This window comes from Orycteropus afer, unplaced genomic scaffold (assembly GCF_000298275.1).
Source record: "Orycteropus afer afer isolate SDZICR_OR568_19922 unplaced genomic scaffold, OryAfe1.0 scaffold00153, whole genome shotgun sequence".
NCBI lineage: Eukaryota > Metazoa > Chordata > Mammalia > Tubulidentata > Orycteropodidae > Orycteropus > Orycteropus afer.
Window position 1 is genome coordinate 4,823,153 of NW_006921740.1, and position 23,418 is coordinate 4,846,570.

A 23,418-nucleotide genomic window follows, 5' to 3' on the forward strand; every position below is an offset into this window, starting at 1 on the left:
CTACTTCCGTAGTGATACTGCCTCGGAAACCCAAGGAGGGGTCGCTATGAGTCGGGGCCGACTCGACGGCACATAACAACAACAACAACAAGCAGTTCTAAGCAAAGCCTTCTTATTATATTCTTCCCTGTCCCACCCTCAAATAAAACCTAAAATGAACCTGCGGGAGTTCTTGATAAATAGCCTGAATAAGAACCATGTCTTCCCAGCAAGGCAAGTTTGAGAACTACTAGGTCAGGGATAGAAGTGCTCTGAAGAGTCCAGATGACATGAGAGCAAATTCCTGCTGTTGCAGTTTCAAGTAATATTCATTACTTCTAAACAATAGGGATTCCTCTAAAATTGTATTTATAATTTACAACCTAGTCCTTAAGGCATCCTTTCTCATGCTTCTTGAAACTAGTCTTCAGTCTTAAATTCCCACTGGACTACAAAAATACATTTACTTCCCCTGCTTACTGTGACCTCTAATCGACTACCCAGCAAAAAAGTTAGAAACAAAATTAAAACCTGATTGGTCGGAATTGATGGATAATCCTTTGAAGTCCCAGGCCATACTCTAAAACCAGGATTGGAACTTTTCCTTTTCCTCTACTATTAGAAATAGGATTTAAGAGACAGGGGATTGACAGCAGTTACTTAATTATATTAGGAGACCAGGAAGGGCTTTAAAACTACCAGGAACCCTCTAATAAAGAATATACAATTTTCATTTTTATATCATATTATTTTGGGAAAAATAAAACCATTTTGGAGGAATTCTGGTGGTGCAATGGTTAAAGCCTTCACTGGTAACCATAAGGTTGGTGGTTCATACCCACCAGCCACTCCACAGGGAGAAGATAAGACAGTCAACTTCTGTAAAGATTTATAGCCTTGGAAACCCCATGGGGCAGTTCTTCTCTGTCCTATAGGGTCACTATGAATCAGAATTGATTTGATGACAGTGAATTTGATTTTTGGTTTTTTTAAAACTAGTTTGTAAGAAATAATAATACAGAATACAGTGTCGTTGATTATACTGGAAGAGCTTTAAAATACAAAATAAAGTAAAACATTTTTTAAGATCTCTCATTTGAAAAAGTATTTCTTGATAAATAAACCGTTTGTTTTTGTCTGTTGATTCTTTAGGATAGTAAATGAGCAGCTACAGCGGTCACTTGATGATTATCAACACCGACTTACAATCAAAAGAGGAGAACTTGAATCAGCCCAAACACAAATTAAGATACTAGAGGAAAAAATAGGTAAGTGTTTTTAAATTCACTACTATTACAGTTATTTTGTTAATCCTACTTTACTCTAACAAGCTTTTCTTCTCATCTACAGATAAACTAAACTTTAAGGTGACTTCACAGGATCAGGAGACTAATGTAATGAAAAAGACCATTGGTGTCATTGATAAAGAAAAAGACTTTCTTCAGGAGACTGTAGATGAGAAGACAGAAAAGATTGCAGAATTAGAAGAAAACTTAGCTAATAAAGTAATGACTGTTAAATATCATTATCTGAACCCTCGTATTCAAGTTCCTAAGATCCAAGACCATGTCTTTGAATATATTTAGTATATTAAATACTTAGCGTACTTAATATATTATAAATATTTTTGAAAAAAGCCCTGGTGGTTAAAGTGCTCAGCTGCCAACCAAAAGGTCAGCAGTGTGTGCCCACCAGCTGCTCTGTGGGGGAAAGATGTATTTTTGAAAGGATAATAATTCATCGTAATCCCCGTAATTTGAACCTTGAAAAGTCTCCCCATATCAGATCTTATCACAGCAAACCATTCAGATTCTCAGGGAGGGCAGGAATATACTGACATGTGAAGTACAATTGAGACTAGGAAATATGTTTACTTATAACTTTCTTTTATGGCATAATTTATATAATTAGATTTGAACTAAATAGATGTGGTAAATTATATAACTTCCACTAAAGACATTTCTATATGAATGGTCTAGACTCTTACATATTTTCTTAATTCCTGTAGGAAAAAAGTATTGCTCATATGAAGATAACAGTAGCAGAGTATGAATCATCTATGAAGTAAGTAATCAATGAAATGGCATCCAGATTTTCTATAAAGTTTTAGTTGAATACAGAGATATCTACTATATAAGTAGCAGTCAGGCAGTAGGAATATTTCTTTCTTCAACTTCCCCATGCTGTTTTGAAAATGGCAGCTTCATTTTCTCGGTCTCCTTGGCTTGAAAATGTAATAATCTTCTTTAACTTTCTCTCTTTCTCTGTCATCCACATCTAAACACTTAAGTCTTGTTCATTTTTCTTTTACATATCTTGTGTTAGGCTGGGTTCTCCAGAGAAGCAAAACCAGTGTGTTGGATTGGGTTCTCTAGAGAAACACAAAAACCAGCAAAGTATATATATATATATATATATTTATAGAGAGAGAAAGAGAGAGAGAGAGAAATTTATCTTAGATAAATGGCTCACAAGCATGTAGAAGCCGACAAGTTCAAGCTGAAAAGTTCGTCTCTGGAGGGGGATGGGGCCCAGGGCCGTCTGGCTTTCGCACGCACGGCAGAGGAGTTCAAGTCACAAAGTTCGTCTCTGGAGAGAGATGGGGCTCGGAGTCGTCTGGTTCCCATAAGCACAACAGAGCCGAGAGAATCAAGCTGACACACAGTGCGCTGGTCGCTGTTCCCAACAAAGAATGAATCCGAAAACCTCCAGGGCGAGCAGCGAGCTGCTCGCTCCAGGAAGTATATAGTCCGGAATGCCGTTCTTCCAGTTTGTCCCTGGGATAGCATTGCAGGTAGGCCACACCCCTGGGGAAACTCCCCCTAGGCCGACCGGCCGCTTAGAACGCAGTCATGTGATCCATCATGGGAACCACCACTCACAACTGGAGTCCAGCCAAGTTGACACATCTTCAACTATCACAACCAGTAAAGCTTATAGAGAGAGAAAAAAAAAATAGGAAAATGGTCTACACACTTATAGAAGCTGGCAAGTCCCAAGTTCTTGGATCGAATGTCAACCTGGAGGCTTTTCCCAACTCATGCAGCTGCAGGGGCTGACAAGCTTAATGTTGGCAGGCAGTGTACTTACTATTGACTTCAGCGAATGACGAATCCAATATCACCAGGCCAAATGGTGGATTGTTCCATCATGGACAGTTGTAGGCAGCACAACAGGATCCTGATCCACAGAAGAGTGTCTCTTTTCCCAGGATGTCCATAAATATATTGGAAGCAGGCCACAGCCCTAGGGAAACTCCTTTTCAGCGGTTTGGCTGCTCAAAACATATACATCCAATCTCATCATGGGAATAACCCACATCACAACTGCTTGAACCACTCAGAATTGTGATGCAGCCAAGTTGACACACAACTCCAACTATCACATACCTATTGTGTGTTATAAGCCAATTCCAACTCATAGTGACTGGATATGACAGAGTAGAACTGCCTCATAGGGTGTCCTAGGCTGAAATCTTTATGAAAGCACATTGCCAGGTCTTTTCTCCTGCAAGTCACCAACCTTTCAATTAGCTGCATAGTGCTTAACCATGGCATCACCAGGGCTTCTTTTTACATACCTACTTCCTCTCTATTTCTACTGTAATTACCCTGTTTGAGTCCTGATCATTGAAACTTAGATTACTTGAATAGCCAGTCTTGAATGTGTTGTCCATCTAAACCTATCTGAAACAGGGGTACAGAATTCTACATCTTATGTCTGGTATCTCCAGAGAGATTGTAAGCCATTTCAAGATGATAGTCCCTAGTTGTATTTACGTTAGATACCCTTACAGCATTTTATATAGTTGTTGTTGTTGTTATGTGCCATCAAGTCGGCCCCGACTCATAGCAACCCTTCCTTGGGTTTCCGAGGCAGTATCACTACGGAAGTGGATTGCTCAACCTTCCTTCTGAGGAGTGACTGGTACATTTGAACCGCCAACCTTCTGGTTAGCAGTCAAATGCCTTAGGCACTATGCTACCAGAGCTCCCATTTTATATAGTAGTACAACTTAAACATTTAATAAATATTTGCCAGTTGAATCTTTTGTTTTATTTTATTTTATTTTATTACTTTATTTGCATATTTTATTACTTTATTTGCATATAATGTTGGTAGATACCTGAAATATCTGCATTACTTAGTTGATGTGTAATTAATGCAGTAGTCATAATTTCTTGTATTCTTAGCATACTTAATTTAGAGTAAAACAATTTTTTTATAAAAGTAACTACAGTTTTTTAAAAAAAATTTTATTATCTCCACATCACTCATTCCACAGTCATCTAAAGGATACATTGACTAATCGAGACCGTGAGATAAGCAGCCTCCGACGCCAGCTTGATACAGCTCACAAAGAACTTGACGAAGTGGGAAGATCTAGAGAAATTTCTTTGAAGGAAAACAGAAGATTACAAGATGATCTGACTACAATGGCAAGAGAAAATCAGGTATGAACCCAATGAATAAACTCTGATGATAATATAGTAGCTTTTTAAATTTTAATTTTAAAGCTCTAAATATTTTCTAAAGATTTAATGATATAAATATTAATAAATAGAATTATTATTCAAGGAGAATGTAATTTATCAAGATGTTTTAAAGTGTGGCTTAGAATTCTGCTGTATGTAACAGGGTGTCTAATGGGTACAACTAGATCTCTCTACTATTTTGATCTTTGTTGCAAGGAATCCTAAAGATGGCAGCATGGTTTTCTCCATTGCAAGAAATCATTTTTACTCTGCGGGGGTGAGGACCTTACGACCACTCCCAAAACAAAGTTTCTGTGTTTTAAAGACCCATGATATATTTTACTTATTCATGCTTAGTTGCGTTGGCTTAAAGGTATACTTACAAATAAATTAATGAGTGTTTTAGAATGGAAAATACTGATAGTTACTGGTTTTGTTTGTGTTGGTTTTGCTAAAGTATTATACCAAGAAGACTAATGATTTTGCTGGTTTAAATATTTTACTTTTTTAAAAAATTACTTTCAATATTATTCATTGGGAAGCATATTACTGATAAATGAATCAGGAAATGTCAACCCTGACTGTAACTAAATCTTAGTGTGAATGCCAGATACATGGTCAGGGCTTTCATGAAAGATACAGTTTTGGTTAAAATGTCAAGATGAATAAGGAAAAAAGTTCTCCTTTTCTCTCATATTCCCCAAATTCCAGAGAAGCTATTTAAAAATAACAGGACTCATTAATTAGTTGCTATGTTTGTTTCAGTTTTGTCTTCAATTTTTTGATTTATAGGAAATCTCATTGGAATTGGAAGCAGCAGTGCAAGAAAAAGAGGAAATGAAGAGTAGAGTTCATAATTATATAACTGAGGTGTCACGATGGGAGAGCTTAATGGCTACGAAGGTAAAAAATACATTTTTAGGTTGGATTTAAGATTTTGTTTTGTTCATTTTCAGCTTTTCTGTATTTGTTTATTCTGTCTCCCCTTTTAGATTTTAAACATGTAAGAGCAGAGAGCTTGCCTACTATCTTTATATTTTCCTACAGGTCTTAATATAGTATCTACTCAGATACCTTATACTTTCTCAAGAACAAAAATCTGAACTTGTGTGTGTGTTTATAACATGGTGTTGCAATGAGTGACAGTTACTAATTCAGAAATAATTTCATTATACTTAAACCAGGAAAAAGAAAATCAGGATTTGTTAGGTAGATTTCAGATGCTTCATAACCGTGCTGAAGACTGGGAGGTAAAAGCCCATCAAGCTGAAGGAGAAAGCAGCTCAGTTCGACTCGAACTTCTTTCTATTGACACGGAGCGGAGACACCTTCGAGAAAGAGTGGACCTATTAGAAAAAGAAATTCAGGAGGTAATTTTATCTTATAAAGACATAATTTAACAAAACAGAAGATGTTCAAAGACACTTTATCAAAGCAAACTAGTTCTCCTCATTGATACAATCAAGTTCTAATGGTAAAAATTTTTGTTACTGATTCTAATAATTTTATTAGGTACCTCATTACTTTTTAACATGAATTTTCTCCTGTTAATTTAACTATAGTCTTACTTTTGGCCCGTTTCTTTCTACTTGCTGACTTATTGGAGTAGGAGTTTTCAATTAGCTCTGATGCTTTCTTTTTAAATCAACTTTACTGAGTAGTTTTCTTAAAATAACAATGTAGCCATTTTTAGTATATGTATGATGAGTTTTTACAAGTGTTTATACTCATGAAATCTCTACCAGGATCATGATATAAGACATTACCACAAAAAGTTTCTTAGTGTCCCTTTACAGTCAGTCCCCTCAGCACCCTGGGCCCCCAGGCAACCATAGCTGTGCTTTCTTTCACTAAAGATTAGTTTTCCTTGTTCTTAAATTTCATATAAATGAAATCATGCATTTTGTGTTCTTTCATGTTTGGCTTGTTTGTTTCAGCATAATGTTTTTAAAGTTTATACATGTCATTGCATGAATCAGAAATTTGTTACCTTGTTTTCACAAAGCTGTTTTCTACTGCATGGATAACTCAACATTTTGTTTATCCATTTGCCTGTTGATGGATAATTGGGTTTTTTTTCAGTTTTGGGCCATTGTAAGTAGAATTGATATAAACAGTCACATACAGATTTTTCTAAGGGCTTTTATTTCCTTTTGGAAAAATACCTATGAATAGAATTGCTATATTATAACCTGTTTAAAAGAAACTTCCAGAACTTTCACCTAATACCTAAGTTTTACCATTTGATAATTCCCTTCTAACAATGTACGAGAGTTCTGGTTGCTCCACATATTCTTCAACCCATGGTAGTATATCTTAAAAGTTTTAGTTATTCAAATCAGTGTGTAGTGGTGTCTCATTGTGGTTTTAATTTTCATTTCTCTGATAATTAGCAGTACTTAGCATCTTTTTATATACTTTTCAGGAATTTGTAAATCTTTTGTGAAATATGTGTTCAGATCTTTTGCCTACTTTTTCAATGAGTTGTCTTATTACTTAATTTAATGCTAGATAAAGGTACTTTGTCAGAAATATAGATCTGAAAGTCTCCTGAGGTGCCTCTGGATAGACTTAAACATTTGGTTAGCTGTGGAGTACTTTAACCGTTTGCCCCACTAGTTCATATTAGTGGATTTAAGAAAAATGATTTAAGAAATCTTTTCCTGGAGAAGGTGGAGCACAGCCAGCAAGATGGCGCCGTCCGTGTTGCTGCGCCCCTTCTCCCGCCTGCTGCCCCCCCGCCCGGTTCCCCAGCAGCTTTTCAGTGAGGTCAAAGTTCTACGTTAGGGAGCCGCCGAATAGCAAACCTGATTGGCTGAAAGTTGGATTAACCTTGGGCACCACAGTCTTCCTGTGGGTCTGTCTCATCAGACAACATAATCAAGATGTTTTAGAATATAAAAGAAGAAATGGGTTGGAATAAACTATTGAAATGCTAATATAGTGCGTACCATACAGTAATTACAGCAGGTCCTTTGGATTCACCAATCTTTTGCTTGTAAATAAGAGAGGAAAAGTTACATGTGAATATATATTGCTAGCATTTTTGTGCTGTATCATTAAGCAAAAAAATAAAAATATTTCTGTGTTCTTCAGATAATGAATATTGTGATAACTTGCAGAAAATGTCAATTCTAAGGTATAGTATTAGAAGTATTTTAGTATGGAAGATAAGTTATGTTAAATGTGCAAGATGTGCAAGTTGAAAAATTTAATCAAACAAAATTCAATGTAAATCCAATCTACTACCTAATGTTGAATACTTGTAATGAATTTTAGAACATTGGTTTCTTTTACTATCTGATAATAGAATCAATAGTGAAGACATTGGTAAGAAACCTTCTTAGAAAAATGGATTCAAGAATCACTGCTGAAGTCATTTAACAACTTCTGATATCTAATTGAAACGTTTATTCTTTATTATATTGGGGGGCTAAAAATAATCTATTACCCAAAATATAAAAGAGCCCAAATACTGTTTTCTTCTAGAGGAGGTAGTTTGGTAGAACAAAAAGTAAAGATGAGTTCCTAGTACCAGGCTGCGGCCCAGCCTTTCCTTTTTGGCAGAATTATAATCTCAAGGTCAGAAAGGCCATGTGTAAAAAAACTCACTGCATTGCAGACACTAAATTTTTTAAAAAAAGTCTTTCTGATTTTAATCTAATAAGCTTGATTATGATTGACACATTAAAAAAAAAAAAAAAATCTTTTCCTGCCCCAAGGTTGCAAAGATTTACATGTACAATTTCTAATAGTAGTTTTATAGTTTTGGTTTTACATTTAGGCCTATAATCTATTTTGAATTAATTCTTGTGTCTGGTGTGAGGTGTGTGCTGCAGTTCGTTTTGTTTATAAGGATATTCATTTCTATCATTTGTTGAAATGACTCTCCCCCATAAAATTGATATTCTCTCCCATTTAATTACTTAGGCACCTTTGCCAAAAATCAATTGATTATATATGTGAGTCTATTTCTGGACACTGTTCCATTCTATTGATCTAAATGTCTCTTCTAGTGCTAGTAATGTACTTTGATAATTATTGTAGCTTTAAATCTACAATAAATGGGGTAGTTTAAGTTCTTCAACATTGTTATTTTTTTTTGAAGATTTTTTTGACTGTTCTATATTGTTTGTATTTTCATATAAATTTTAGAATCAGCATCTTAATTTCAAAAAAACTTGAATTTACTTGGTTATTGCATCGAATCTGTAGGTCATTTTAGAGAGAACTGACTTCTTAACAATATTGCATCTTCCACTCTATGGGCATAGTATACTTTTTTTATTTTTTTGTTGCTGTATGTTACCAAGTTGATTTTTGACTCATAGCGACCCTATATGCTAGAGTAGAACTGCCCCATACATTTCGTAGCCTGGGAGCAGATTTCCAGGTCTTCCAAGGACCCACTGGGTAGATTCAAACCACCGGCCTCTCAGGTAACAGCCAGGTGCTTAATTGTCACACCGCCAGGGCTCCTTCAAGCTTTGTTAGAGTAGGTCTAAAGTAGACTTGACTTAGCACTAGCTTAGCCCTGTTACTAAGACATGACCTTCCCAGTATCTCTACTGAGTGCTCTTGGTTTCCATCAAGGTCTGTCCACTCTGGCTAGTTGGAATTCGGATGTCTGCTAGCTCTGTGTAAGCTCTGAGAATTGTTCAGTTCCCAGGTATTTTCCCTTGCTAGGCCTCATGGAGTTTATGTATGCTCAGCTTAGAATTTAGCTGAAGATTCCAGGGAACCCAGTGCAGATTTCTGAAGCTCTTTTTCTGTGCTGCTCCCCTCTGTGATACTTTTTCCACAAATCTCTTGGCCCCTATGAACTCCCTGTGTCTATTTCAAATGAGTAAATGCTCTGTTCTGCTTGGTTTCCCTGCTATGTCCTACAGTCTGTAAAGTGCCTGCCTATAGGCAGGAAGCAAAGATCATCTTAGGGTTTGCCTCATTTGTTTCTCTTTGAAACAGCAGAATCTTGTGTTACTTGACTAGTTTCTAAAAACAGGTGTGTGTATGTGTGTGTGTGTATGTGTGTATACATATATTTTGCACACATAAATGAGTATATATTTTCATTTATTGAAAAAGAAAGAAAGAAAGAAAAAACACTGCTATCAAATCGATTCTAACTCATAGCAACCATATAGGACAGAGAGAACTGCCCCATAGCTTTTCCAAGACTGTCAATCTACAGAAGCAGTCTGCCTCATCTTCCTCCCACAGAGTGGCCATTGGGTTCAAACTGCTGACCTTTTCACAAGTAACCAAATACTTTAACCAGTGCACCATTAGATTTCCTACTTGGCACATAGTAGATTGCTAAAAAAACTTACATATGTTGACTTTTGGTTTTGTTTTATTGGCATGGTTTTGTAGTTTTCATTTTTCAGTAGTATTGACTATCCTATAAACAATTCTATTAAAAAAAATGTAAGTAATGAAAGGAATGTTTTTCAGCCTTCAAAAGAATTCCTCAGAAGAAACCACCCTTTAATTCTTTTGGTCTTTGTCATTGTTCAAATTTTTATGCTGTATATGAAATTTGTTTTTACCTATTTCATTTAGTTTGTTTTAGGGAACTTTAATTAATTCATTAATATTTAGAATATTCATCTATTTACTTTTCTGAAACTGTTGACATTTGCTTAATTCTTCAAGGCTCAGATTTTTCTTGTTGATTCATTTCAGTAAAGTCTATTGAAATAATTCCATTTCTCAAGTGTGGAATTCTTCCCAAAACCTAGAAGTAGAGTTTATATCGGTTTATATTTATTGCTTGAAATTGTGAGGAATTTGAAATGTTGATAATTCTGGACAATGAAATTTTTATCAGTATTTCAAATTTTTTTCATTTCAAATTTATTAAAAGTTTATGAGGTATTGTATATTAACTTAAATAAAATTTAACTATGACATTAAGTATTTAGTTTTACATGTATGAAATTGTGAATTTATAGTAAAGACAACTGGGCAGTGATAAGTACATATGTTACTTTTTCTCAAAAAGGTATTCTGTTTTACTTTTTTTTTTTTTTTTTGCAGGTGCTCAAGTCGTTTGTGTTTTATTAAATGTTTAAATATTGATTAAAATGATTCCTGTTCCATATTTTACAATGAAATAACCTACATTTTATGTACCTCAGAAAGGTATTCTTATAACAAAACTTATAAAGGGAAATTGAATGTAGGTTCAAAATTCCCTTATATTCACAACACGCTAACACAATAATTTTCATCTTCCAAATGCATACATTAATGTACTTAGTTACCACGATTAGTAATTCAGTACAATTCCTTTTATAAAGCATTGTAACAGGCCATCTTTAAATAGCAGGAAACATCCAAAGAGCAAAAATTGACTTTCGTATTTTACATATTTTATCTGTAGCTGCACAGATCCAAACCTTTGAAGTTACTGGATTACTTACATTTAACTTTTTACCTGTTTCTTTCTCTTTTCCCAGCACATAAATGCACATCATGCTTATGAATCTCAGATCTCATCAATGGCAAAAGCCATGTCTAGATTAGAAGAAGAACTTAGACATCAAGAAGATGAGAAGGCAGCAGTATTAAATGATTTATCGTCTCTTAGAGAACTTTGCATTAAGCTTGATTCAGGCAAGGATATTATGACCCAACAATTGAATTCCAAAAACCTTGAGTTTGAGAGGGTAAGAACTAAAAAAATACTGTTACAGCACAGTGTTTTATTAAGCCCTGTTCTAATTATTTTATTTATTGTTCGCCATCTGATATGTCTTTTCCCCTTGACTACAGGATTTTGACAACTAGATTTGACTATTAGATTCTTCTCTAAGACTTCTTATAAACATGGTGATGAAATTTGGTGCTCCCTGTTTTGGGGGTAGATAGGAATTTAGAAGAATATGAATCTTTTCATTATAGATTATAAATGAGAAACAAATTCCAGTGCATTTCTTTCTTTAAAAATAAGACTTGATAATTATGCCTTTTCAAATAATAAAAGAATGTAAACATTAGCAGGAGAGTAATTTCTATAACAAGACATGTCTTTAGGGATGGTCTCAAATCACTCTGTGTTTAGTAGGACTTTGAATGAGGACTGAAGCCATTTATTGCTTTCTAAGTATTTTTTTTATGATAAAATCTCCAAGAATTTATATCTACATAATTTTCAAAGCCTAGTTAGCGAGAATTTCCCGTTCCCAAACTGAAGCATTATTTTAAATGAGGGCTTTCATCTAGCTCAGTCATGGTCAACACAAAGAAGTGAAAACACACCCAAAATTTATAAAATGTGGGTATATATCAACAGTAACCAGAATGGGGAAAATTATGGGTCAAGCCCTAGAGTGGGAGACCCAGAAGAGGCATAGTGAGCCCTTTCAGGAGCCTGATGCCAGTGATGAGTGGTACAGTTGGCCTCCATCTTTGAACTAGGTACCACTGTTTCCATCTCTGCTGGTTAAGGATTTGGTTGCTGTACAGTGTGCACGCCACCCATGTTTTCTAAGAGGGAAATTAAGTTTCTAGCAGGGTGTCAGCCTATAATTTTACCTGTTCCAGTTATCATTCTAATATACTCACATTTTAAAAATTCAGGTCCATTCCAGTTTTGCTTTGTCAGCCATGACTGAACCAGGTAGAACCAGTTTGAAGCCCTGCTTTAAGCAACCCATTGTGTGTTTTCAAAAATGAATGTTTTCAATTTTCACTCATCTAATAGTATATTTTCAGTTACTGAGAAGCTGCAATACTGGCTTGATAATTTAGCCAGAGTGCACATATTTAATAGTTCAGAAGGGCCTTGTTGCTGATAGGCCAGTGTAAAAATAGCATGATGGCAGCCTCAGACGCACTCTAACTCATAAAGGAGAAGAGAATCAGGATCAGCATCAGCCCATGCCTTATTTCTGTGAGATGGAGCTCAGACAGACCTCCACCCTCCAGCTTTTTTTTACCAGTTCTGACACCAACCATCCTTCCCCTGGCACTCTCTACTTCTCTGTTGGGTTTGTTAATTCATTGCAATAGCCACACAGAATCACAGGCTATACTCACAGTTGTGGGGTTTCTTAGGAAAGTAACAGATTACAGTTCAGTACCAAGAAGGACTTTAGATGCAGTTCTTTGGGCAGGATAGTTTCTCAGCTGTGCCCATAGCCAGTCCTCTCAGCCCCTCAATCCCTGGAGCCCTCTACCCTTTGGTCTGGCCTCTATCCTGCTAAGGCATACATTACAAAGCACATCCCACTCTGCCAGTCAGCCTCGACCTGAAAGCTCTCAGCTCTCTTACTCCATGGGTCACCACATCCACTATAGCTACCGTGGGCTGGGAAACCCACCTCACTGTCTCCTGCCAGTCTCCTGGTTCTGCTGCTGCCATTTCTCTGCTGTGCTTGCCATCTCTTGTCACCGTCTCACACTTTCTCTGATGTTATAGCTCTGGGTTTAAGAGATTCTCAGCACAGGGACCCTAGGTCCAAAAGATACTCTGCTCACAACTCTTCTTGGTAATAATGAGTAAGTTCCCCCATTTTCCACTTCTGGGATTGGTTCCCTTTAAGCCTATCAAGGTAGCACAATTAACCAATCCCCTTGTTAGGGTTCCATGCACCTTACTTGCACGGCCCCTCCCCTTTTTAATATTTACGTTATTAACAGACTGTTCAATCCCCTTAGTAGGCCACAAGTACTTCATTTGTGTAGTCCCCCCCAGTTGTGTGGGAGTCACAAAGACTATAGCTGGAACTGAATTAAGTAATTCACTGCATTGCAGACAGCCGCATTTTAGAATTTCATTGTCAATAACCCTCTCTTGACAAATAGCATAAGTGAAAACTATTTGAGGGCTAAAATAGGGCATACAGTCAAATAAACCCTTAGTAAAAAATAGTAAAGGTTAATTTGAAAATATTTTTCTTATAGTGGAAGGAGTAGTTCAAAATCTTTAACCAACACCTAAAATGAAGCAACTGATGGGTGTATAGTTCTGCAGAACTCTGTTACAAGGTACAGAATTTTCCAGTCTAAAATTGTGCCAAAGTAATTTTACTTTGTTTTTCCTGTAGGTTGTGGTGGAATTAGAAAACGTAAAATCCGAAGCAGACCTGTTTAAAAAACAGCTAACAAGTGAGAGACAGACAATTAAAAACCTTGAATCATTGTTGGCTACAAATAGAGATAAAGAATTTCATTCTCATCTCTCCTCCCATGAGAAGGATACAGAAATTCAGTTACTTAAAGAGAAGTTAACCCTTTCAGAAAGCAAATTGTAAGTGTCTGAAGTCAGTCTGTGTGAGAAAAGTAGCTTATCAGTCTGTTCCCTTTTTAGGGGTAAGAAGGTAGCACAAAACCAAAATACTTGAGTTAGGTGTCTGCTGCTTTTGAAAATTTAGAGGAGTAGTAGTAGTTCAAGAGAGGCATCATGTTTTGACATTTAGATTTGGAGATCTTTAGTACACACGTGGCCCACTGGGAGTGGATGAGAAGAGTGAACTTTAGAAAAATGCCTAAATATGACAGGTGATCAGAGGGGTCAGTGCAGGACAGTGTTTCAGGGCATCAACTGTGTCTCGTGAGGTGAGAATGAAAGACTTAGAGACGGCCATGAGATTTGATCCTCACGAGGGTACGGATTACCTTGTAGGTTATTGATGATGGCATATTTAGGATAGAGAGGTTTGGGCATAATTGTTGGAAAAAGGGGAAGAAACCCAGAGCAGATAGCACAAGTGGGAGAATCAGCTCTTAAAAGGAGAGATATTTCTATAATTTTAAATCCTGTGCTTTTAACTCTACACTATATTTCCTAAAGCTTAGTCATTTCAGGTGAGAGTCAAAAGACAATAGACAGATTACATCTTAGTGTTACATACTTCATGTCCTGTTCAAATTTGTATGCCCAGAATAACTACTGTGACCACCACATAGTAGGAGCTCAGTTAATGTTTATTAAATGAATTGATGAATGAAAAGGAAGATTTTGTAATAGAAGCTTAGGGAATTATTGATAAAAGGTCTTCATGTTCTCTTTTTCCATCCTTAAGCATTACTAATAACAAAAACAAAAATCTGTAGCATGTGACTTCAAAAGAGAATGTTTCTTATTTTCTATTTGATTTTAAAATTTGATTTTTAGAACTTGCCAAAGCCGGGAAAACACCATGCTTCGAACTAAAGTGGCACAATTGCAAATAGATTATGATGCTATGAAAAGACAAATTGCAACTGAAAGGTTTGAACGGTAAGAAAAAACATTTAGCATTGGACAGTATTTTTACTTATTCCCAATCCTGTTGCAAAAAGGATTTAATGTGGCTTACAAATAGTCAACTTGTTTTCAGTATTAATACCTGAGCAAAATTCTTTTTAGTAATTCTTCCTAAAAAAGCAGCAAGTGTGTTATGGAAGATGATGTTAAAGCTAAACATAATAGCAAGTATTGTCTAATTATTTTCTGTAGCGTTCTTCAAGGGAAAATAAAGACATTATTTCAAAGAGCATAGATGGGGAACTAGCAAGCTAACAGGGATTCTACTATCACCACCAGTTGCCATCATGTCAGTTGCAGCTCATCTGTCAGAGTAGAACTGTGCTTCATAAGGTTTTCAATGGCTGGTTTTTTTAGAAGTAGATCACCACGTCTTTTTTCAAGGTGCCTCTGGGTAGACTTGAACCTCCAGTCTTTTGGTTAGCAACTGAGTCTGATAACCATTTGTACCACCAAGAGACTTCAATAGGGATTCTATAGGGGACTAAAACAAGTCCAAGTAGGAAAAGCAGTGATAATGGTGATGATAACAGCAGTTAACAAATATGTATCAGATAATATATATGTATCTGATTAACCCTTCCAACGATCTGTTTTTATGCCTGTATTACACATAGGGGAGACTAAGGTTTAGGATTGCAAAGTGATTTGCCTAAACTTACACAAATGGTGAATGGCAGAACCGACATTGAAATCCAAGTACGTGTGTCTGATTTTAAACCCTGTGCTTTTAACCTCTACAGTATGTTCGATACAACTTAGTCATTTTCATGCTCACTTCTTTTTCACTTCACTTGCTTTATATTGTTGAAAATTTGAATCCCCAAGTGATATAAACAGGAATGAGGCCCGCTTTACGAGTTAAAAGTTAAGTCTGATTTGCAAATTAATTGTCAAGTTACTTTTCTATTACTTTGTCCTACTATGTAAATGCCATAGGCACCAACATTCCTGAGATTTCATTCTCAAATAATGGTCACACTGTTTATTAGGTCAGTTTTTACATTCATTTATCTCTATCCATTTGCATCAAAAACTTTTGAGTCATGTGCTGTTTGGAGTATAGACCAGATTTGCTAGGAAGTCTGTTTTTGCTTCAGAGAAATGAAGCCTGAGGTTGCAACAATTAAATGAGATCAGTGTTTTTAATTTTTTGTAATTCAGAAGATACAGTTTCTGGATGTCCTGAACTGTGCTTATAGAGTGATTTCCATTTCCTCATGAAACCTACCAGCCACTCCTTGGAAGGAAGATTGGGCAATCTGCTTCTGTAGCGATACTACCTCGAAACCCAAGAAGGGGTCACTATGAGTCAAATCCACTTGACAGCAGTGAGTTTTAATGTTTTAATGATAATTTAAGGAGCTATGGTGGCACAGTGCGCCTTAGTCATTTGACTGCTAATCAGAAGGTTGATGGTTCAAACCCATCAGCCAATCTGTGGAAAGAAGATGGGGCAGTCTACTTCCATAAAGATTCACTGCCTCGGAAACCAAATGGGGGTCACTGTGAGTCAGAATCAACTCAGTGGCGGTGGGTTTAATGATAACTTAAATACTCTTCCATTCAAGGATCCTAAATTCTCTGTAGCCCAGGATTAGAGGCCCCTTTAGGCCCTCCCCTTTTTCTCTGCCCTCAATCCCCAAAGACGCTTGAGCCACATGACCATGTCTTATTTACTCCATACCATCCAAATAGGTCAGGCATACTTTTTCAAAAAACTTTGGGTAATTTATTCATATTAATAAACAACAAAAAACTACTTCAATACTAGAAACAAAACTACCAACAAAAACCAAAAAAACAAAACCCGAGATGGTATCACTACAGAAGTAGATTGCCTAATCTTCCTTGTTAGGAGTGGCTGATGGATTTGAACTGCCAGCTTTCTGGTTAGCAGTCAGATGCCTTAGGCGCTATGCCACCAGAGCTCCCAAAAGCTAGAATAGCGCTTGTTATTTTTTTCAGATACTATATTCCTCATAAAAATCCAATCTTAATGTTTCTATTATTTCTTTTGTAAGATAATTCGGCATCAAAGATTTTTACCAAATATCTTTACCATCAATCCTCCCTTTTCTAGTAATCATTAACATTCATGGTCTCATTTTTGCTCCATTCCATCACAACTTCATTCTTTTCTCAACTAAACACATTTTTACCAAGTGCTGGGGAATAACTCTAAAAACCACCACCAGTGCAATAAATGCTTGTGATTCAGATAACTGCAAGAGATACAATGTACCTTCCTGTGACTTTCTTAAAAATCAAGGAAAATATTGTACTACTGATGTTATTTGTATGCTTGATTTATATAATACACATTTGTCTTCTCAACGAGTTTTCCATAAATATTAAAATATCTTAAAGTACTGTTTCTTATAAATTTTCCAAAATAATTATTGGAGTCTCAAATTACTTAGTAGAAAAATACTGTCAGGCTACCAAACCTATGATTTAGACCAAAAAAAATTTTTTTTTCAAGAAAATGTAGAAATATTTACATACCATGTTACAATGAATCAATGAGTCAAAATCCACAATTACACATTCATTAAAATTCTGCACATCTTCCTCAGAATAATCAGTTTCTGTACAAAGATTTACAGATGTCCAGTGTACATAGTTTTTCCTCAGTGTGCTACAGAGTTTAGAGATTCTGTTCAGATATTCCCCAGATCAAGTGCAGAACCTGTCTCTTCATCAATTTCTCCAGTGACTGCAGCACAGTCACTGTTACGGTATATAATCCTACCACCACTTGTTCTATTCCCTATGAGGACCTGAATACTCATTCATGACTTACATCCAAAGTCAAATTAATGGTCTGGTAAAAACCTTTCAAGACTTCCCACAATCATTCTCCCATCAGAAGTAGCAACAGTAACAGTTCATTGATGTAGTTCTACAAAGAAAATGTCATGTCTGGCCTGGGAACTCAGAGCAACACCACAGTACCAGCAACAAGAGGTGCCAAAAAGGTCATACGTTTTTAAAGGGAGCAATATTGCTCTCCACCAAGGGGTAAAAATTGGTTCTTGGGGAGGGTGAAAAAACTTTAGATATTATAATGGGCCATAAACAGATACACAGTACATAAGCAGATATACAGTTGTTGTTGTTGTTGTTGTTATGTGCCGTCGAGTCAGACACGACTCATAGCGACCCCTCCTTGGATTTCTGAGGCATTATCACTACGGAAGTAGATTGCCCCATCTTCCTGCCGAGGAGTGGCGGGTGGGTTTGAACCGCCAGCCTTCTGGTTAGCAGTCAAGTGCCTGAGGCACTATGCTACCAGAGCTCCTAGATAAACAGTATACGTGTGATATTAAAATCTCATGGGGTAGGGAATAAGGAAAAAAAAAACATCTAAAACAGCTCTTTAGCTGGTCATGTTGTAAGAAGGGATCATTCTCTGGAGAAAGATGTTCATGCTTGGTAAAGTGGAGAGTAACCTAAAGAGAGGAAAGCCCTCACCAAGATAGACTGACACAGTAGCTTCAGCGATGGGCTCAGGTGTAATAGGGATCATGAGGCTGGCACAGGACCAGGCAGTATTTCGTTCTGTTGTACACAGGGTCGCTGTGAGTTCGAGACAACTCAGTGGCACATAACAACAACCACCAGCTCCTTAGGAAGAAAAGATTGAAAAACACAAGTAGGTAGAAACCCTGGATACTGAAGAACTCATAGCAGAAGAAAGTCTAGACCAGAGAGTGGACAGCCCCATAAGGAGATGACAGCATAGTCACCATGCTCTGTGAGATTCAACGCAGACATACGAAAGGAAAGCAATATAGAGAAGATGTTTATTTCTCACATTTCAGAGGTTTGAGGCAGGAAGAGGCCTAAACATATGCAGGAAGAAATGGGAAAGGAAGGGAACCTACCAACTTGGAAAATCTATACTCGGGCATGAGGAAATTCTAGGGCTTTAGAAAAGTGTATATCCCCCTAGACTAAAGTATAAATGACTGGTTTTTGTTTTGTTTTGTTATTGTGATTTGGATGAAAGTTTACAGAGCAAATTCCCTTTCCATATAGCAGCTCACATACACGTTTACACTTTGTCTCATGACATTGACTGCAGTTTCCCAAAATGTAACAGCTTCCCTCCCACTTCCTCCCCATAGTTACCTCTTCCCTGTGTCCTTCCCTCCCATGCACTCCTGCCCCAAAAGCTGTCTCCCTGTGTATACACAGCCCTTCTGTTGTCCCATGATTGATCTCTCCAAGGAGTGTATCTACCTAATGTAAATGTTCAACTCATAAGCCTGTCTTTTGTTGGGCTGGAAGCCACAGGAGTGGGTTCAATTGCAGACCTGAAGTGCAGGTAGGGGCCATAATCTCAAGGGTTCCATGAGGCTCTGTCAGACCAGCAAACCTGGTCCCTTTTTTTTTTTTTTTTTAATGATTTTGAGTTTTGTTCCACATTGTTCTCCCACTCTATCCAGGATCTCCTGCAGAGATCCCCCTCTGAGTGGTTGACAGTGGTAGCCAGGCACCATCTAGTTCTTTTGGTCTCATAGTCATTAAGGCTGAGGATCGCATGGTGAACCAGTCGCTTGGACTAATTGTTTCCATGCGTCTTTGATTTTCTTCACTCTTCTTCACTCTGGATGAGGAGAGACCCATCATTGCATCTAGATGGGCTGCTTGCAAGCTTTTAAGATCCCAGTCTCTACTCACTACAGTAGGATGTGGAACAATGTTTTTGTGTAGTGTGTTATGCCAGTTGAGCTTGATGTCCCCTGTGACTGTGGTCCCAAGCCCACAAGTCCAACTCTTGGCTCCCTCAGGGTAGCTGGCTATGGCCAAGAAGTGACTACGGCCTTGTCCCTTGTCAGCTGTACTATATACCTAGGAATTCTTATAGAACACTTAACTACACTTGTAGAAACATTGTTTGCCAACCCTATACGTTGTCATAGGCACACTCCCCCTTGCATAGACATACCTAATAGTTCAGCCTGTGCACCTATCTGTCCACCCATATATCACTGTTTGCCATCACTGACAACGCAGTAGTGTATGTGCAAAAGGGTTCATCTTTGTTGTCTGTACTTCCTATTCAGCTTTCTGTGTCTTCCTCTTCCTCAGTGCCACCATGTTAATCACTCGCATTTGGTACATTGCCCTTCTCTTCCCCCAAATCAATACTTGTCTCTACCTAACAGTGTTCCCTCCCTTACCCTCCCACCTCTGGTAACCAACAAAGAAAATTTCCTTCCATATATAAACCTTTCTTTGACTTTTTACAATAACAGACTAACACATTATTAGTCCTTCTGTGATTGACTTATTTCACTCTGCATAATGTCCTCCAGGTTCATCCATGTTATGCAGTCTTTTGCAGATTCTACATTATTTTTTTAGGATTGCATAATATTCCATTTTGTGTATGTACCATAGTTTGCTTATCCATCCTTCTGATGATGGGCACCTAGGTTGTTATCATCTTTTTGGTATTGTAAAAAGTGCTACGATGAACATGGGTATACATGCATATATCTGTTCTTGTCATGGCTCTCACTTCTTTAGGATATATACCTAGTAATGGAATGGCTGGGTCAAATGGTATTTCTAATTCCAACTTTTTAAGGAATCATCATACTGCTTTCCACAGTGGTTGTACCAGCAGTGTATGAAAGTCCCAATCTCTCTGCCTTCTTGCCACCATTTGTTATTTTCTGTCTTGTTGAACTTTGCTACTAGTGCTGGGGCCAGATGGTATCTCATTGTTGTTTTGATTTACATCTCTGTAATGTCTGATGATCGTGAGCATTTCTTCATATGTTTGTTGGCAGCCTGAATATTCTCTTTGGTGAAGTGTCTGTTCATGTCTTCTGCCCATTTTTTCGTTGGATTATTTGTCTTTTTGTTGTTGAGGAGTTGGAGTTTTGTAAATTCTAGAGACAAGTACCTTGTCAGATATGTAAATGACGGTTGCTGAATCAGTCAGAAGAAAGTGAGTGAGTACATGTGCCTAAAAACAGGAAGTGGGTGTCATATTAGGGTAATTTAACAGGGTAGGACACCTAAGAGTAAACTGCATAGATGTTAGTGTCTCAAACCAGAACTCACTGCCATCAAGTCAATTCCAACTCATAGCATCCCCCATTGGGTTTCCAAGGTGGTTAATCTTTATGGAAGTAGATTGCCCAATCTTCCTCCCACAGGGTGGCTGAGTTTGAACCATCAACCTTAGCAGTCAAATGCCTTAGGTGCTATGCCACCAGAGCTCCTTGTTAGTATCCCAGTCTTTCTAAATTCAGCTCAGTATGATAAAAAGAGTCTGTTATTACTGGCTGTTTCTTTGCACAGTTCTCCAAATATTGTTTCCATTATAGCCAGGCACTATGCCAATACCAGGAATACCAAATCAAATAAATAAGGTACTCAAATGAATAATGAATTTCCAAGGAACCTAGTATAATAAGCAAGACACATACACCATTTAAAAGCAGTATGGAACTGCAGGTATGGAGATGGGTGTAGGATTTTATGGTCACATTGGGTACCTAACCTAGCCTGTGGTTAGTGTGTGTAGAAGAAAAGGACCCAGCAAAAGAACTAAGGAATGGCCACCTAGGTAGAGAATTAGGACCAGGGTCATTTTTCATAGAAGTCAAGAGTGAATAACAGCATCAAATATGTTAGAAAGGTAAGTAAGTTAAGGAATTTGCCTGCAAATGTGCAGGCATTTACTTTTTAAGAACAGGTAAAACAGGTACGTTCTACATTTAAAAAGTGTTGCAAGTATAAAGAAGAAAATCAAAGCTATCTATAAATTGTACCTTCCATAAATACTATTAACATCTGGGAATTTAACCTCTAGTCATGTATTTTTGTGTGTATGTGTGCTTATATTATGTATACGCTGTTTCCTGTTTTATAACCTACTTTTTCAAGAAATACATTGTGAAGATCTTGCTTCTAAAGTATTTTAATGACAGCCTACTATTTTGTCCTTGAGTAGGACAGATGGTTAACATGCTTGGCTGCTAACTGAATGAAAGGTTAGAAGTTTGAGATTACCCAAAGAAGCCTTGGAAGAGAGGACTGGCAATCTGCTTCCAAAAAATCAGCTATCAAAACCCCTCGGGACTACAGTTTAACATACGTGGGATCACCAGGAATCAGAACTGACTTGAGGAAACTGGAACTGGAACTATTATTAGGCCTACAATTAGGATTTTCCCACAATTGCTTTAAATAATCTCTTTAATATGTATTATTTTAATTGACAGATTTTTATCCATTAGTCAGAATTTATACAAGGACTTTAGTAAAAATACTAATTAATTTAATAGAAAATACTTAATTAGCTAATATCAGTAATAATACTTTGTATGGCGCTTCATGGTTTTTCATAGTGTGTTATCTCTCTCGTTTGATCTTTACCATCAGAGAACGAGCAATCCAAGAGATGCGTCGACATGGTCTTCCTACGCCACCCCTTAGTTCTACTCTGCGATCTCCTTCAAATTCTCCTGAACTTATTAACTTATGATTATCAGAAAGGTATGTGTGTGTACTACCAAGAACAGACAGTACTGACCTTTGGTGATAAAACTTTGTGGAGGAAGAGGAGATTGCCGGTAAAGGTTTTCAGGGGCACTTTTTTTGGATAGTGAAAATGTTGTGTGTTTTGATGATAGTGTTTACAGAGGTATGTACAATTATCAAAATTCATTGAAATGAACACTTAAGGTCCATGCACTTTGTTTTAAGTAAATTATACCTCAATTAAAAAAGAAGTCATCCACAATAAAATGTTAAATGATGTTGTGAGATATCACAGGGTAATACTTGATGAAGTACTAAATTCAGGGTATAAGTAATAGGTGAGAAAAGTGTGAATACAGGCAGATAAACTGGAATGTACTTGGTGCAGTGGACTCTCTCTGGCTGGAATGGTAGATTATGGGGGAAGAATGAAGGAGAAAAGTTTAGGAAGTAGAATGGGATAGGAAGCCAAAACCCACTACGAAATTGATTCCGACTCTTAGTGACCCTATAGGACAAAGTGGAACTTCCCCATTGGGTTTCCAAGCTATAAATCTTTATGGAAGCAGACTGCCTCATCTTTCTCCTGCAGAGCTGTTGGTGGGTTAAGACTGCTGACCTTTTGTTAGCAGCTCAATAATTAGCAGCAACAATCGTTGCTATGTTCGATCACATTGTTGTACCCAGAGCTCCTTACAGACTAAATATGAGTGTTTTGCTAAATCGGAGATTGCAAGTTATTCTGTAGGTCATGGGAAACCATTGAAGATGCTCCTGTGTATAGTACATATACAAGGGTAGGGTTAAGATGAACCCATTAATTTCACAACTGTATTTGGGCCAAATTGAGGAAAATGGAAACTAGAGGTAGGAAGAATAGTAAGAGGTATGAAATGATGACAGTTTAGGATCAGATTAATAGTAATTGAAAATAGGACAGATAATTTTAAATTAAATTATCATACACATACAGAAAAATGTCATAGGTGAATAGCTCATTGATTTTCACACATTGAATACACCTACCTAGCCTGGAATCAGTAAAGAAAATTCAGTTTGGGGCACCTAGGTCCCTGTGGAATGTTCAGTAGATACATGTATGTGAGTCTGAAGCACAGGGCAGAACTAAAGATGTAGATTTGAGAGAGTTTTCCTACCTGCATATAATGGATCCTTGTAAATAACGCCCATGTTGTGCAT

General features: G+C 37.1%; 1 protein-coding gene across 1 annotated transcript in view; it reads left to right on the forward strand.

The window, feature by feature from the left end:
• CEP135 (centrosomal protein 135) overlaps window positions 1-22,222 on the forward strand; it is a 111,607-nt gene extending 89,385 nt beyond the window's left edge. The window contains exons 15-24 of the mRNA XM_007946233.1: window positions 1,132-1,247; window positions 1,330-1,484; window positions 1,988-2,043; window positions 4,265-4,433; window positions 5,247-5,357; window positions 5,639-5,824; window positions 10,916-11,125; window positions 13,508-13,710; window positions 14,578-14,682; window positions 22,120-22,222. Of these exons, the coding sequence (XP_007944424.1) occupies window positions 1,132-1,247; window positions 1,330-1,484; window positions 1,988-2,043; window positions 4,265-4,433; window positions 5,247-5,357; window positions 5,639-5,824; window positions 10,916-11,125; window positions 13,508-13,710; window positions 14,578-14,682; window positions 22,120-22,222 (1,414 nt within the window). The remainder of the gene's footprint in view (window positions 1-1,131; window positions 1,248-1,329; window positions 1,485-1,987; window positions 2,044-4,264; window positions 4,434-5,246; window positions 5,358-5,638; window positions 5,825-10,915; window positions 11,126-13,507; window positions 13,711-14,577; window positions 14,683-22,119) is intronic.
• Window positions 22,223-23,418: the final 1,196 nt, after the last annotated feature.